The sequence below is a fragment of the Lepidochelys kempii genome, chromosome 10 (genome assembly GCF_965140265.1).
Source record: "Lepidochelys kempii isolate rLepKem1 chromosome 10, rLepKem1.hap2, whole genome shotgun sequence".
Lineage (NCBI taxonomy): Eukaryota > Metazoa > Chordata > Testudines > Cheloniidae > Lepidochelys > Lepidochelys kempii.
Window position 1 is genome coordinate 76,808,806 of NC_133265.1, and position 15,370 is coordinate 76,824,175.

Consider the following 15,370-nt stretch of genomic DNA (forward strand, 5'->3'; position numbering starts at 1 on the left):
TGTCACTAGGTTGCCTCCCTCATTCTGTCAGGGGCCCACACTTTCCTTGACTTTCTTCTTGTTGCTAACATACCTGAAGAAACCCTTCTTATTACTCTTAACATCTCTTGCTAGCTGCAACTCCAGGTGTGATTTGGCCTTCCTGATTTCACTCCTGCATGCCCGCGCAAATTGTTTTTAACTGCCTAATCCAAATTAGATGTTCGTCACCAATTTTAGCTCAAGACTGTGGCACATAGAGTATTATTAAGATGGCCATAGGAGTTATTCACCTACAAATGGCAGGATAGTCAGAGCTTTCTACAGTTTTGAGCTTAACTAATTTTCATATCAGAAGGCACAACCATTTTTTGTTAATGCAAAAGGCACGTGCTTTGAAATATATGTGCAGTCTAATGAGTAAACATTCAGTTCCCACAACCAGGGCAAGGAACCACAATATTATTCTACCACTAAGGTCTTGGCAACATTGAAGAGTTAAGGGAACTCTCCCACTGTTGCTTTTAGGACAGGTGCAACCTTACCTGAAAGTCCCATTTTCAAATGTGGGTTAGGCAGTTAGTAGTCAACCAAAAGTCAGTGGGACTAAGTGTAAGTCTCTTTTGAAAATGTGACTTACCCTCCTAGATCACTCCAGGCAGGGGCTTTTGAAAACTGTATACTCTAAAGGAGTGCATTTTCCTCTAAGCGCTGTCACATTATTCAGATTGACATTAATGAAAGCTGCCTGCACAACAAGAGAATATATCCATAAGTCTAATGCATTAATTATATCTCCTTTAAATTAGTCTAAAACAAAATTAGTTTTTGGCCCTTTAAATGTTTTGTAGAAAAAACTCCACAATCATGAAAAAAGGAGATACTGTTCTTATCCCCAAAATAATGTGAAAAGGGATATGTCATTGCTTTTACATTAACACATTCTATTCATTGTTGTAATTGACTTCCACAAGGCATGTTTTTTTTGTGTTTAATCATTTACAGAATACCCAAAGGATAAGCAGTTCTCAGTCTACACAGCCTCTTGCTACCCCTGTGGTGTCTGTGACAACTCCAAGCTTGCCTCCACAGGGACTTGTGTATTCAGCCATGCCTACAGCCTACAACACTGGTAAGTGTCATTTTTTCTTTTTAATTTACCATTTACCTGCTAGGTACAGCTAAGGCTTTCATGATTCTGAATTCCAGAAGGTTTACATGTTTAAGACACTTTATCTTACTTGAATATTTAATTTAAGTTAGGGCTCTTTCTTACTAGTTGAAAATTAGCCTTTAGTTTGTGAGAAGTGTTACTAATACGGAAACATACATCAGAAAGCAGGTTTTGGAAGAAACTTTGGTAGTTGGATGTCAGTTGTACATGATGGAACACAGCAAGAGACTGAAATGAAATGTGGTGTGTTTTCTATGTCAGTAGTGCCTGACCTGTTCAGTCTAAGGGCTGAAATATTATTTCCAAAACGTCAACAGGCAACAATCAATACTTTAGAGCATAGTGTCAATTCTGTTCAATTTCCTCTGCTCCTTTCAGGCCATGTACATGGACTAGAAACTACCTGATCATCTTGTGAGCCCAGATATCTACACTGCTATTAAGAAGCACCATGAGCCCCAGGGCTACAGTTTAGAGCCTTGAGGGCCACAGATTGGACACCCCTAGTCTGTAGTGTCTGGCCCATGTTGTATTACCTTTGATACTCATGGAGAAACTACATTGCACGTAGAATAAGTCTTATGTGGATCCAACTTAAAATAATCTAAGAGAGCTTTTAGTATTTTTAGGTCCCTTAGTTAAAACAAATAGAAGGGAAATAAAACCATACTTTACTTAATCTCACTAGCTAAGATGTAGTGTGCAGTACTGAAGTTTGGTTGATTAGTCTAATTTCAAAACTTAATGAATTTTGAAATATGGAACATTGCTAATCTCTAGTTATTAATTGTCATGCAATACAAAGCTTTCATATTTTAAAACAAAACATCACCTCTAGTCTTTTTGCTTGCAGAGAGAGTCCTTTATATAACCCGGTTGCTAGAGTGGCTTGTCAGTGGGAGGAGGAGAAAAAGAGGAATTTTCTAACAGATTTGAGAGGCTACTGAGGCTTCTATAGCTTGGGCAGGTTCTTCCCTCTGTCCTGTGGACCCACTGAGGTCTTCTGTAGGGGAAATTCCCCATTGGCCTCCTGACATTCCGACAGACCTCCTGATGTCTATACAAAGGTAGCCGCTCGCTAGCAGACTTTAGGAGATGTCCTGGGGATGGGGAAAGAGAGTCAGAGAGAGCAGGGAACTCATCAGGAAGAAATCAGGGGACATTTCCCCTTTCTTGTGGACCTACTGAGACCTTCAAGAAGGGAGAACCGCTCAGAGAGCCTTAGGAAGTTCATCACACCCATCACATGCCTTAAGTGGTGTATTGAATGCATCCACCTAATTTCCAAACCACAGGTTAATCAGGGGCCATCTCACCCTAACTGCCTCCTGAGCCTTAGAAGACTTATCCACGGACACCCTTAGCACTGTTCCTGGTTAGCCAACCTGAGGATCGCTGGGGCACATAATTATCTCTGAGCCTCAGAATTCTAGTTGGGTTTTAACCTCTGACCCACCGGTAGGCCTACTAGTCCCTAGAAATCCAGTTAATTAATTTATTACTTACATTATAACATCCAGATACCTCAGTTAAGATTAAAATCCCATTGTATTGGCTACCGTACAAATAAGAGGCAGACGCTCTTGTATTTATTTAATGTAATGAATGGGCCTATGTAGTCAAACTATTGATATAAGACTTTCACTGTATGACTCTGAACAGTTGAACGTGATTTGGGGTTTGTGAATACAGAGAGCTCAGTTTGCTTTGTCACCCTGGCAAATGCACTGTAAAATTCATGCCAAAGTCTAAGTCGTTAATTGAAGTAAAGAACAGAAAAAGAATAACCCAAAGCAAAGCATGAAAAGTTTTAAAGTAAAAAAAAAAAAAAATTGAACTACTGTTTAAATAAGACAACGTCTTTTTTTAGAGAGTGGTTATTAGTACCTTGTTTTATTAAACAGTTCTTGGGAGAAAGGAAAGATTAGTTTTGTTGCCAGACCTGTACGTTAGCTGTTGGAGTCTTTATAGACAGGCAAAAGAGGGAGGAAAGAATGAGAGCAATAAAAAAGGGGGGGGCAGGAGGGAGGGAAATACAACTTTTTATTGAGCGTGTGTGTGTGTGTGTGTGTGCATTGATCAATCACAAATGGCACTCTGGGCAGGTGGAATGGCTGCAAGAAGTGCATTTCTGAGCTCTGAATTCTGTCCCCGAACTGGGATTCCATCTGGCTAGTTTTAGCTGGTCCCTTCCTTTCCACCAACCCTTCTCAGTCTGGACAGGACTGGGCAGGCTGCCTTATCCCATTGTGTTGGTGCTGATGATCTTAGAATCGCGTCAGAAGCCAAGAGAATGGTAGGACAGGAGGAAGATAGTTGGGGGAACAGAAAGCAGTGTACAAGGAAAGGGAAAGGTAGAATAGGGGTCTTGTATGTATTAATCTGGGATTTGTGCTACTCCAGCATAGATGATCCAGTGTCCTAACTAGTGGTTTGAGGTCTGGAGATCTCTGAGTTCCCTTGAGGTTTACGAATAAAGGATGGAACTTCTGGAGCAAAGCAAAGGCCTTTCAGCCTTTCCTAAGGAAACCCTCGGGAGTCCATGTTCCCCAAATCCGTGTTTTAAAAGAGTCCCAAAAGGTGTCATGGTTGGAATAGGTCATTCCTTCATTATTACTCTTCCGACTAAGTCTAAATTTTGACACAGTTTTGGCCATTGTTTTTTTGGTTTTTAAATCCCCTTGTTTGCAAATTACAACTTCAGCACAGTCCTTGAGTTGTGTTAGTAGCCCGCTTCTGTCTATATAAATGCAGCTGTTGTCTTTTTTTCCACAGCCTTTTTCTGTTAACATAGTTGATGCTCAGGGTTCATACAGATGACACAACAAAACAATCCCTGCTTTGAAGTGCTTAGTTTGTTTTGGCTCACTCAGGAGTTGTAACTTGAAAGTGACTCTGTTTTTGTTAATATTAGTAGTAGTACATATTTATATTATGGCAGTGTCTTAAAGGTTCTAAGCACTGTACAAACAGAGAGAGACAATCCCTGCCCTGAAGGCCTTAACAATTTGAAGATATATACAAAGAACAGAGGATGGGGATGAAACATACAGTCAAATGAGTATGGTAAAGAATTGGAACTGCTTTGTTTGATATATCTCTTGTGTTATGTGGCTTGTTGTAGTAATATAATCTTAACTCTGAATTTTCTGGTTTTGTAATGTTGTTAACGTGCATATATTTGAAAAGTAGTATGCAGTCAAACCAATATCATCATGTGCTTACAACCTGAACTTCACCTTAGTTTTCTTGTGTGGGATATATAACTGTTTGATGTGAAACGGGTATAATATTTCTGAGGGGAAGAAAAAGATGGTTATCTGATAGATGTGGTACTTGTACCATCTGTAACTTATTTCTAACTGGAATATTTTGTTCTTAAACCTTAAACTGGTATAATCTTGCTGGATGTGAATGTTGCATGCGGATAGTATCTCAAGCTATCAGTTCCTCAGAAGATCAGTTAGAGACATATGGTAGCCACACTTGAACAGAGCAAATACATCTCACAAATACAGAAATTCTATTCTTGTCCTCTGTGACAATTGCTACAAAAAGACCTAAGCTTTCAAGGAACCTCATGTTCTATAGTAAAACTTCCTGATACATTCTCTGTATCAGCATAGCTTTTCCATATCACATCAGACCATTGGTTTATAAAACTAGGCTTCCTGCCTTTAGCAATAGCAGATATCTGACTGTTTAGGCACGGTAAATAAAATCACAGTGCACCTACCTAAATGTTCAGTTATATACATGGTGGAGGGAACAGAGTTCTTTTCTGACCCTTGTCCTAAATCACCTTATGACTGAAGCATAAGGTGTTACTATCCATTATCATAAATATCGTTTCTTTGCAATTTCAGTTTATTTTCCTACAAGCATTCATCCCAGACTCTGATGTTAAAGAAATCCCTCTGGGGATCCATGATGCAGAGCAGCACACCCATCTCAGACATTTGCTTTTAGTCCAGTCACAGCTTGTTAGAGGTCTAACTTCTTTGAGTTTTTATTGAGTGCAAATATATCTTGCTGACTGGAGATTGACTTCAATGGATAAGGGGAATAAAGCTGTCAAAAAAAAGAGATCCTCTTTACCCTTGTAAGAGGACTCTGGATTTATCAGTATGTGAAAAATGCTCCAGAAATTGACAGTCTTAGCAATGCATACAGATTTCAGTGCTAATGAAGCGCCTTGCAGAGTCATTGTGATGAAAAACTGGCAATTAAGAAAAAAGAAAAGCACAAATAGCTGTTCAGTTTGTTCAGCTACCAAACTATCTTCTCCTGTACCTCATAGAAGGATCTCTTCACAACAGTCTCCCTGGCTCTGCATGTTGAGAGTTGGCATTGAAGTGAATCACAGCTTGAGCAAACCTCCTTTTATACAGCAGGGCTAGGGTTATGACCTTTTTAAAGGTGTTTAAAAAATGTAATCCAACTAGGGATATGCTTCTTTGTAAACCAACAGAAGGGCCCTGTTTCTGAGACCTTAAAACCACAGGCCTAATGTCATGGCTATACAGAAATGCCCCCTCAGAAGGCTACAGCTTAAAATCTTGAGAAGAGGTGTGTCCCCCTCCCCTTCCAAGCTCATCAGCTGCATTGAGACCCTGTTGGTTGGTCAGTATGCCTTCATCTCTGGTAACTCCCCAGCCAGCACTAGGCTTTCACTGCAGTCATGTAGGGCACGCTGTGTTTAAGATTTCTACTGTGTGAGACACTGAAACTCTTGACTCATGTAGCACATTATCCTTCACCTAGCAGTACCTCTGAGCAGGTACAAATTGCATCAATTCCAGTGCAACAGACTGGAAATCTAACACAAGATTAATATAAATATGAATTCTTTTAAATCAGGAAGTACTTGAAGATGGTCAGTGCACATTTTTCTAGACTCCAGACGCTGCTTTCAGATTTGGACCTCTTGCATTTAGTGATGCTTCTGGGTGTGAAGGAGAAAGTTGTTGAGAAAGAAGTTTCAGAGGTCTGAAGAGATTGTAATGTCCTTTGGGGACATGGATGGGACAGAAGGTGATGGCTCTCCTCCTTACCTTTTAGATACAGGATGGAGTTAAACCTGTTTCTTTCTCTGAAGAGACATAGGGACAGAGGGTCATATTCACAGTGTGTTCCACAGTTTATGCAGCTGGACAATCCTTAAAAATTGGTGTCTTCACAATTCAGCCCCTAAAATCATGGCTGCAGATCAAGTCTAACTTCCGGCTACAGACAGAACTTAGAAATCAGTCTGTTTGCAAAAGAGCTATTTCTAGTTAGTTAACTTCGATTTCTTGTTACTTTTGTTGAGCAGTATTATACCTTGAGAGTATGTCCAGACTCATACAAGTTGGAACTTTGGCAGCAATGGTAGCTGAAATTTCACAATGCCTCAGAAGATGAGATTTTCAAAGCTACAGCATGGAATACCTCCATATTTCACAGAACATTAATGTAACAATAGTATCGTGGAAGATAGCTATTACATGTTTAAATCTGTATCTCATTTTGTCCAATATAGGACCCACAATAATAAAATCCAACCTTCTTTTCCTTTATCTGTATGTAAATAGCAATCTAATACCCCACTGAAGGGAACGGTATAAGGACCTGCACAGACAAGCATACTCTTTCACCACCAGTTGGGTATTAATCATATATAGCTATAAATCCAATACAGAATGTCTCTAGAATTTACCATCAGAAAAGTACTACTTCTAAGCTTTTCTGAATGTCATCATGTTTGTGGATGACAACGTTTGGGAGTACTTTTACTCTGTAAGGGATACTCAGGCCTGGATTTAAAAGAGACAAATTGTATTATGAGTGTGTGATTTACACTGTATATGCCTTGGAAGATGTATCAGCTGTTGCACTCCGAAGGGACAAGTTTCTGACAGAATGTTAATGCAGGCTCTAGAGTAAAAATCCGTAGTCCACTTGATCTACAAATCATAGTAACAGGGCTAGCTGCTCCTCTGACCCATTTTCTGGCCTTTCTGAGTACACCCCTTAGGTAGGAGGTCTTGTGCCTTTAACTCCCTAGGGTGGAGTCACATGATTCTCCCACTTTTAGAGCAGGTCCTGGGTTATAGCATGCAGTGGATCAACTTTTTACACCCAAACAGGTCTGACTGGGTTTGGGTACCTACAGAAGCTGTGACTAGCACTGAATACTGTGACCCTTAACAGTAGGAACTAAGCCTAATAAGAGAAAAGGGTTTTAAAACAATAAAAAGTCTACATGCATGTCTGTCTAACCATCTTCATGGGGAGGGACCCCAATAAGTCTAATTTCCCCCAATCTCTGGACCATGGGTTCACCTTCGTTCTCGTTCTTTGGTTGGGGGACTTAGCAGGGATCAGGAGTAGCAACTAAAATCAATAGCCCTTGGTGTTTGGTGAGAGGCTGTTATCTGGGCTATTGTCTACATGCATGCTATTGTATGCATGTAGACAGACTCTTATTGAATTAATTCAGTACATGCATACAACAATCAGGCAAACAGAACCTATAGTATTCATAAATTATTACAGAGCAACTCCAAATCAGTCACACTAGACTCTGTAGTCCTAGAAAATATCTCATGAGAAATTGAACTATAGATAGTAACTGACTGTCATTTCAGACAGGTGTAAATGTATAAATCTGATTTGTAAGTCTCCAAAAAGATCCTGCTTAAGTAAATTGTTAGTTAATCTCTGGTGGCAATGCAAAGTAACTTTTTTCTTCCTGGCATTTTGTCTCATTCACAAGGGACCAGAAATTATATTAAAGAAGTTGTATTGCAAAGTGATTAAGAGCAGAGAAACGTTTTCAGCTTTCTCTTTTAAAACCTGAAAGGAAAGCATAAGTGATAATGATGAACTGAAAATAACTTCCTGTGTGTGAATGAGCAGTGAGAACTATCTAAGCATCATATCCTGGCAAAAAAAAAAAAATCCAATAATTGAATTGTTGATTACAGCTGTACAGTGTTCCTCTCAATCAGCATCTCAAAACTATATCCAAGTGCATGACACATTCTTGCTATATATAAAAAGAATACTTTAGTTTTTAGGCTCTGACTAAGTCATCAGTTATATACCACATGAATATAAGAATGAAACTGAATTATGGTGGAAAAAGAGTTTGATCGGTTATAGACTGTCAGTGATGCTTTTAGAGCTTTAAATATGTCTTGCAAATATTTCCTTATGCTATAGGAGATGAATGTTGTGATTTGGGATTTTTTTTTTTGGTTTGTTTTTTGCTGAACTAATTTAAAAAAGAAAAAAAGGCTTTTACGTCCTCACCATCACTATGATGATGGCAGGTGAGTACATTTTTTCCCTTAGATGGTACATTTTCATAGCAGTTTGTAAAGTAGCTATAGTTACAGGATTTTATTATTTTCTGGACCAGCATCCACTTGACCCAGGAGAAGTGGACAGGCCCCCAGAAAGATAGTACTAGGTTCCCTGATGATCTGTTTTGCACAACTCCTGCTCCAGTATAGGTTAGAGCATCATAAAGACTGCTCTGACTTATGCTAGCATGCATTGATCTCCAGGAGACACTTTACCAGTTTAGCATTGCTAGAACACAATAGTGATCCAGCCATGCCCCCACAGCCGTGGCAGAAGACAATGTGGCACAGGAGCTGGTTATACCAGTTGGGATGTCGCCTCTCTTGGATGAATTTTCAGATGGTCATATACTGAGCAGAGTAGAGGGGCTGGATCGGAGGAAAGAATCTGGCTCTCCTACTGTGTCGAGGGTTGAACCCAAGATGGGTTTTCTCTTATGCCAGATTTATTATATTAAATTATTTCAGTTGGTTTAGTGGCCTGTCTTAATGCCCACTTTTTTATTTTATTTTGAAGTTCCCGGACAGAGCAAAATATTCAGAAATGTACACGATAAAACCAGCACAGTAATGAACATTTTCTTTTATATGCATAGGAGAAGACCTGCTGGATGAAGTACATGTATTGTCATATTTATTGGTGTAAATGAACCCAAATCAAGCAATAGCAACTAGGAGTTGAAAGCAGGGTTGAGAAGAGAGAGCATTCTGAGGCCATGATCCTGCAAAGGGATCTGCGCGAGCAGACCTTTATGATGTCAGTGGGAGTCCACACAAGTGAAAGGGTCTGCCCTTTTGGATTCTTTTGCATAGTCCGCCTGTAGCTGATTTGAACAGGAAGCTAAAACTTTGATTCTTATAACTGAACACAGTATAAACCATTTTTCTTGCTTCTTTTTCAGATTACTCCTTGACTAGTGCAGACCTGTCTGCCCTGCAGGGCTTTAACTCCCCAGGAATGCTGTCTTTAGGACAGGTATCTGCCTGGCAACAGCACCATCTAGGGCAAGCAGCCCTCAGCTCTCTTGTGTAAGTGGATCTGTAATGTTAATTTACCACACCCGACTGGGAACATCTGCTACTTTGATTATAAATGAATAATCCTGCATTTGACACTGTTCAATAGGACTCTACTTTAATTTCTCCTTCAATGCACATGTATGTGGATTCTTCACATGTTTGCCAGTCAGCTCACAGGTTGTGAAATTACTGTAGTTATTTAAAAAAAAAATAGGGGGGAGAGGGGAGGACAGGGGACTTGCCTTACAATTTCTCTGTTGAGTATGTAGCACACTATTGGTTCTGTGTAAGTAATAATGCTGACAAACATCACCACTCTGCAGACATTTCCAAAAAGATACCTACCTGAAAGCTTGACACAGATTTCAAAAAATTAAACATTTCTATTTGTCTTAATTCCTTTAAAAACAAGTAAAATATGTAATAACAAACCACAGAGTAGTTGGATACTCAGGTTCCCCGGAAGAACACAGCACTAATGGAACAATTGTATCTAAAATTGTATCCATTTCTTGCTGATAAAACCCACTTTAATCTAATTGGTTATGCTTCTTCTGGGGCTTACTGAACAATAAGGTATGTAATAAATACCAGCACTCTGTGAACTAGTTCGGGATGTTGGGACACCTTTAATTCACAGTTTTCAGCTTTGAGTCTTACACTAAGCATTCAACAAATGTTTTTTTATTTCTGAATTTAGCTTGGATTCAGTTTGAGTATGGGCTACAAGATTTCACAATGCTTAATATTTAAATATAAATATGGATTGTAACTTTTTTTTGATTTCCCCAGTGCTGGAGGCCAGTTATCTCAGGGTTCAAATTTATCCATTAATACCAACCAAAACATCAATATAAAGTCCGAACCAATTTCACCTCCACGGGACCGTGTGACTTCATCTGGGTTCCCTCCGCAGCAGCAGCAGCAGCAGCAATCGCGGCAGGAAATGGGTCGTTCCCCTGTTGACAGTCTCAGTAGTTCCAGCAGTTCTTATGATGGCAGTGATCGGGAGGACCCAAGAAGTGATTTCCATTCACCTGTTGGGTTGGGAAGACCACCAAATACAGAAGATAGAGAGAGCCCATCAGTGAAACGAATGAGAGTGGACACATGGGCGACATAAACTTTCAGCATTGCCACTTCTATTTTGTGTTATCACAGTGAACTGTCCTGACATATCTAAATATATAAATAAGGACATGAAATAAATATATTTATATGTATATACATACATGCATATATATATCTTCACATATGTATATATATGTGCGAGTGTATGTAGCATACACAAAATCATCAGGCACTTACTACATACTCCTTGTATAGCAGCAGATGTCCCATGGTAAAAATATAACAAAACAATCCTATAGGTATTGGTCTAGTCTGGCATTTACCTGGACATGCTGTTTTAATAATAGAACCTGTTCTGCAAAGAAACATTGTACCAGTCTATAATCCTTCCACTGTAGATTGCAGAAACCAAGAGGGCTCCCCTGTAGTAATGTCCCCATGTGTGGCTACTTGTAGTTAAGAAACAATGCTTTGTAGCAGCAGAGCAGTAGAAAAGCAGGAAAAAGAAAGCAATACTGTACATAAAATGTCCTTTATATTACCCAACCTGGCATGGGTCTCTGTTGCAGAGGGTGCATGGCGAAGGGCTGCAGGTATAAAAACCTGTTTTGCACGTGCAAAAAAAATGTATTGGGTCAAAGAAGTGATTCTTAATTTAAAAAAAAAAAAAGTGAAAGAGAGAAGACCGAGAGAACTCGCATGAAATATTCAGAAAATAGCCTAGACAATAGAGCATTAACAAAGTAAAATTAATATATTAAGTTATAATTGGAATATGTTTGAAAAGTTTCTTTTTACGTTCTATCTTTGAAAAATATAGAAAGAAACGGATTGAGCTCATGTATATTTTATATTAAAGAAAACAATACCCTTATGAATTGAAGACTATATATAAAAGTTATATACAGTACTTTTGGACACATTCTGCTACCAATTATTTATATAAGCCAAAGCTGTATGATGTAGCTTTTTGTAGAGTATAGTTTTATCTTGTTATTTTGACTTTCTAGTTTTTTGCTTTCAGAAGAGGAAAAAACAAACTTGCAGGCAGAACGTTGGGGGAAAAATAAGCCATGAACACTTATTATTCTATATGTAAATTAAAATTTGAGCCAAACTCTTTGTGTATATAGCATCTTAAATATATCACCTTTGGTGTAAGTACCTATGTATTGTACGTTCACCAGATTAAAAAGTATATTTTTGTGGATTGACGCCAACTTGAAAAAAGGCGAGGTCCTTATTAAGTAGAGTATTCACTGTTTAATATTTACTATTTTGTTAAATATACTGTACTTTCTTTGGATTTTAATTATTATTAATATTATTATCCAGATTTTTCAGAGGATGTATAAAGGGGTTGTCCCCTTCACTGGTGGTGAATGTGTGCCGTTAAAATGTAATCTCTGTGCTGTATGGTTAAGCTTCATTATACATTTTATATATATGTATATAAATAGCAAAGTGGCAAAAAAAAAAAACAACAAAAATCCGGTGTTAAATTCATCCCACATAAATATTAAATATCTGTTACAACACATTTTAAGGCATTATTTTAAAACTGCCTCTTGTGAGAAAATATTCAGTGGAAAAACTTGACCTAATTACTTATGTTAGGGAAATAACGTATCAGATGAGCACAAAAGGTTTTGTAAGTGGTAAGAGGTTTGGGACAAAACATTTGCTTTGGAAAGAAATCCTCTCATGTCTCCTTCTTCTAACATTCAAAAAAATTGAGCAAGAAATCCAATGCCCAACATGCTATGTATCTGGTTAGTACCTAAAGTTCTGATCCTGCAGTTCTTTCTCATGCATTAGTGAGCCTACTTACAAGAGTAAGGGTTTGCCAGATCTGGCTCCAATACAGCAGCAAATTCTCACATCATTCAGGGATGTAAGGAGTACCATAATCTCTGCTTTAAACCTGACATTGCTGTTGCTAATCTATTGAAGTTTGGCACAGCTTTACTTAAATCTGGATCTGTACAGAGTAAGTCTCTAAGGGGGGTTTTGAGTTAAAACTCTGTGTGCTTTCAACTTCCTGCTACTTCTCTTGTCGTCCTGTGCATGCAATATTATTATATTCCCTCCTCACTACAAACAAAATAAAATGTAGACTTTTAAGAAACATAAATCTAACTACTAGCCACTCTAATTTTGGGAAAAATTGAAGTTGTTTTATGTGTTACACAAAACTCTTCAAAGTTAATTTCATATATTTATTAAAACAGTTTTTTCTTGGGGATTCAACACTTTTAAAGCAAATTTTCTAGTAAAGTCCCTCAGTTGATGCTATAATTTAAAAAATGTTAGAGGTAGAAATGAAAATCCAGTGTATACAGCCATCTCCTTGACATCTGCTTGTACACGGAATGATCCAAGAACAAATGTACTGCAGGTGGATTTCAAGACTAGATCTGTTGTGTTGTCAGTGTAACTTTTAAAATTACAGAATTTTTAAAAACATTTGGGGCAAACTTTGACTGACTTTCAAATTAATCTACATTTAGTAAATTGAAACTAGAGTAGTCAGTGCAACAGAAGAGCCTATAGAGGATTCCAATTTTCAAATGAAAACTGCATTTCCAAAGTATTTCAGTTCACTTACCGTTTCACAGAACCTTTAATGCTTTGAAAAGTTATGTGATTTTTTTTGTTATTTATGCACGTATATGAACTTTGCTGTACATTTGAGTGGGAGTTCTGCATTCACATTTACTGTCTATTTTCTTGTGTGCCTTACGAGATGGCTTTGCTGACTGTATGTCAATAGTCTTTATTTCTATGCAGGTTTGTAAGCAGTACTATTACTGTTTTCTAAAACAATGTTACATAAGGTTTGGAGTTTGTATTTAAATCACACCAACTGACTGATGTAAAACTTGTGCAATTCTTAGGAATTGAGGATCAGACTGTTAACCTGTTGCCCATAGCCCTGTAATGGACTCGGCTAAATAAGCCTTTGCAACAACATCCCATCTATGTGTGGAAGAACTCCACGCCATGAAAATCATAGGGGAACTCTGATTTTTAATAACACTAATCGTGTACGTTTGGAACATACTTTTTTTTAGGAGATGTAAATGTGTTTTGTAGAAGAAAGGACACAGCACAGGAGAATATTTCAGCAATTAAAATATCAATAGAGCATTTTTTATTAAGTACATTTAATAAATGCAGTTCAAGGTAGGGTTGCAGATAGATCAAATCTAGTGTGAACCTACTTGGCTGGTATTGATTAACGAGAGTTGTACCTGCTAAAATGACAAATCATCTTTGAGCTCTAACTAACTAGCTCTAATATTTAAAAAAAAATAAATCAGGTTGGTTGGAGAAAAATGCTTTAGCATTTCCTTTTATTGTAAAGGACACTAATGCATCAAAACCTTTTCTGAATTATTATGCGCACAAGAAATATATAGTAAATAAGGAACATAATAACTCCTAGCAGTTGAATGTGGGAAGAAGTTAAATTAGAATGTGAAAGAAAGACTTATAAATGTAAACAGTTACTTCTTAGTAGAAACTTTCTTCACTTTGCTGTGCAAGAGAACACTGCTTTGCTATATTTAAAATGGCTTTTTTAAAAGAGATTTATGTATTTGGTAAATGTTTGTAGTCAACAGTTCACACAAGAAGCTGTTCCCGGTTTAATGATGATAAGCCGTTTGGCGGCACAAGCTGGACTTTGTTGCCATCCTTGAGATGAATCTTTTAAGAAAAAAAAATAAGTTAATCTCAATTTTTCCCTGAATGTGTTGTTTTTCTTCATTATACAATAAATATTCTAGTGAACTTTTTATCAAATGGTTAAGAAAATGCTAGAAGTTGTTGTAAAATATTTGTATCCTGCATTCACTAAAGTAAAAATACTGGCTTTTACTGTGTACTCCAGGCTCTGTCGTATTTGCAGAGTACAGTGCTTATATCATGCAATTTCTCCTTCTCCCTGGTGCCTGAACGAATACTTCCACCTTGAGTCTAAAGAGCATCTGTTAATAGAATCGTGGACCCATTTTCACCCGGATGGATTGTTTTTAAACTGATAAAATTATATCCATTCATATATTTTTCTCATTGCAACCAGAATGAAGAGTAGTTCTGACATAAATCCATATAATAAAAGAAATATGGTAAAATATGAATAACACTTTATGAATAGACAAATACAAAAATTGGTGTAAATGAAATTTTCATAACTCCTTTGTAATGTTGAAATGGGCATATTTCCTTCCCCTAACGTTTGCTCTTCCATTGCGCTTGCATGCTGGATTGGCATTTATAAGTGTGCTCAAGAATGCTGGGTTGCTGATTATATTTAAATAAAAAAAGTATCAATGCATTTGAGGAGGGACGGGGTAAAAAAAACCCCTCCCATGAAGAATAAATGTGCTTTGGAAATAATAAAATCTGGTGAGTGTACTAGCCTCTAGTTTCCCTTGAGAAATGTTGTTAGGTATATTTGTGGCTGCTGCTGGTTCACTCTTTTCCTGTAGGGGGCAGGGCTTTGCTTTCATCAGTTATCCCTGCCTCACTTCTCCAGTTGTCCTGCAGATTATTTTAGGTGCCACTCCTCTTTAGCACCACGAAATGTGGGCTCTCCTGATGGCTGTGCTTCCCTTCTGCTGGAACTCATCCCTAGGGCAGTACCATCCAATGCTCCAGACTTCTCTTCTGGAAGCTTCTGCCCATGTGCCCTGACAGCTGTACCCTGCACTTCATTTCTTCCTGCTTCCCCTGGGTTTCTGCTGCTGCCTCAAATTCCTAGAGAGCTCGA

General features: G+C 38.0%; 1 protein-coding gene across 8 annotated transcripts in view; it reads left to right on the forward strand.

Moving 5' to 3' along the window:
* Nucleotides 1–14,482, forward strand: part of MEF2A (myocyte enhancer factor 2A) — a 161,973-nt gene extending 147,491 nt beyond the window's left edge. For all 8 annotated transcript variants that reach the window (XM_073304269.1, XM_073304262.1, XM_073304265.1 and 5 more), the window contains 3 exons: nucleotides 985–1,111; nucleotides 9,405–9,531; nucleotides 10,315–14,482. In XM_073304269.1, coding sequence (XP_073160370.1) covers nucleotides 985–1,111; nucleotides 9,405–9,531; nucleotides 10,315–10,645 — 585 coding nt within the window. In that variant the 3' untranslated portion in view covers nucleotides 10,646–14,482. The remainder of the gene's footprint in view (nucleotides 1–984; nucleotides 1,112–9,404; nucleotides 9,532–10,314) is intronic.
* The last annotated feature ends 888 nt before the right edge of the window (nucleotides 14,483–15,370 follow it).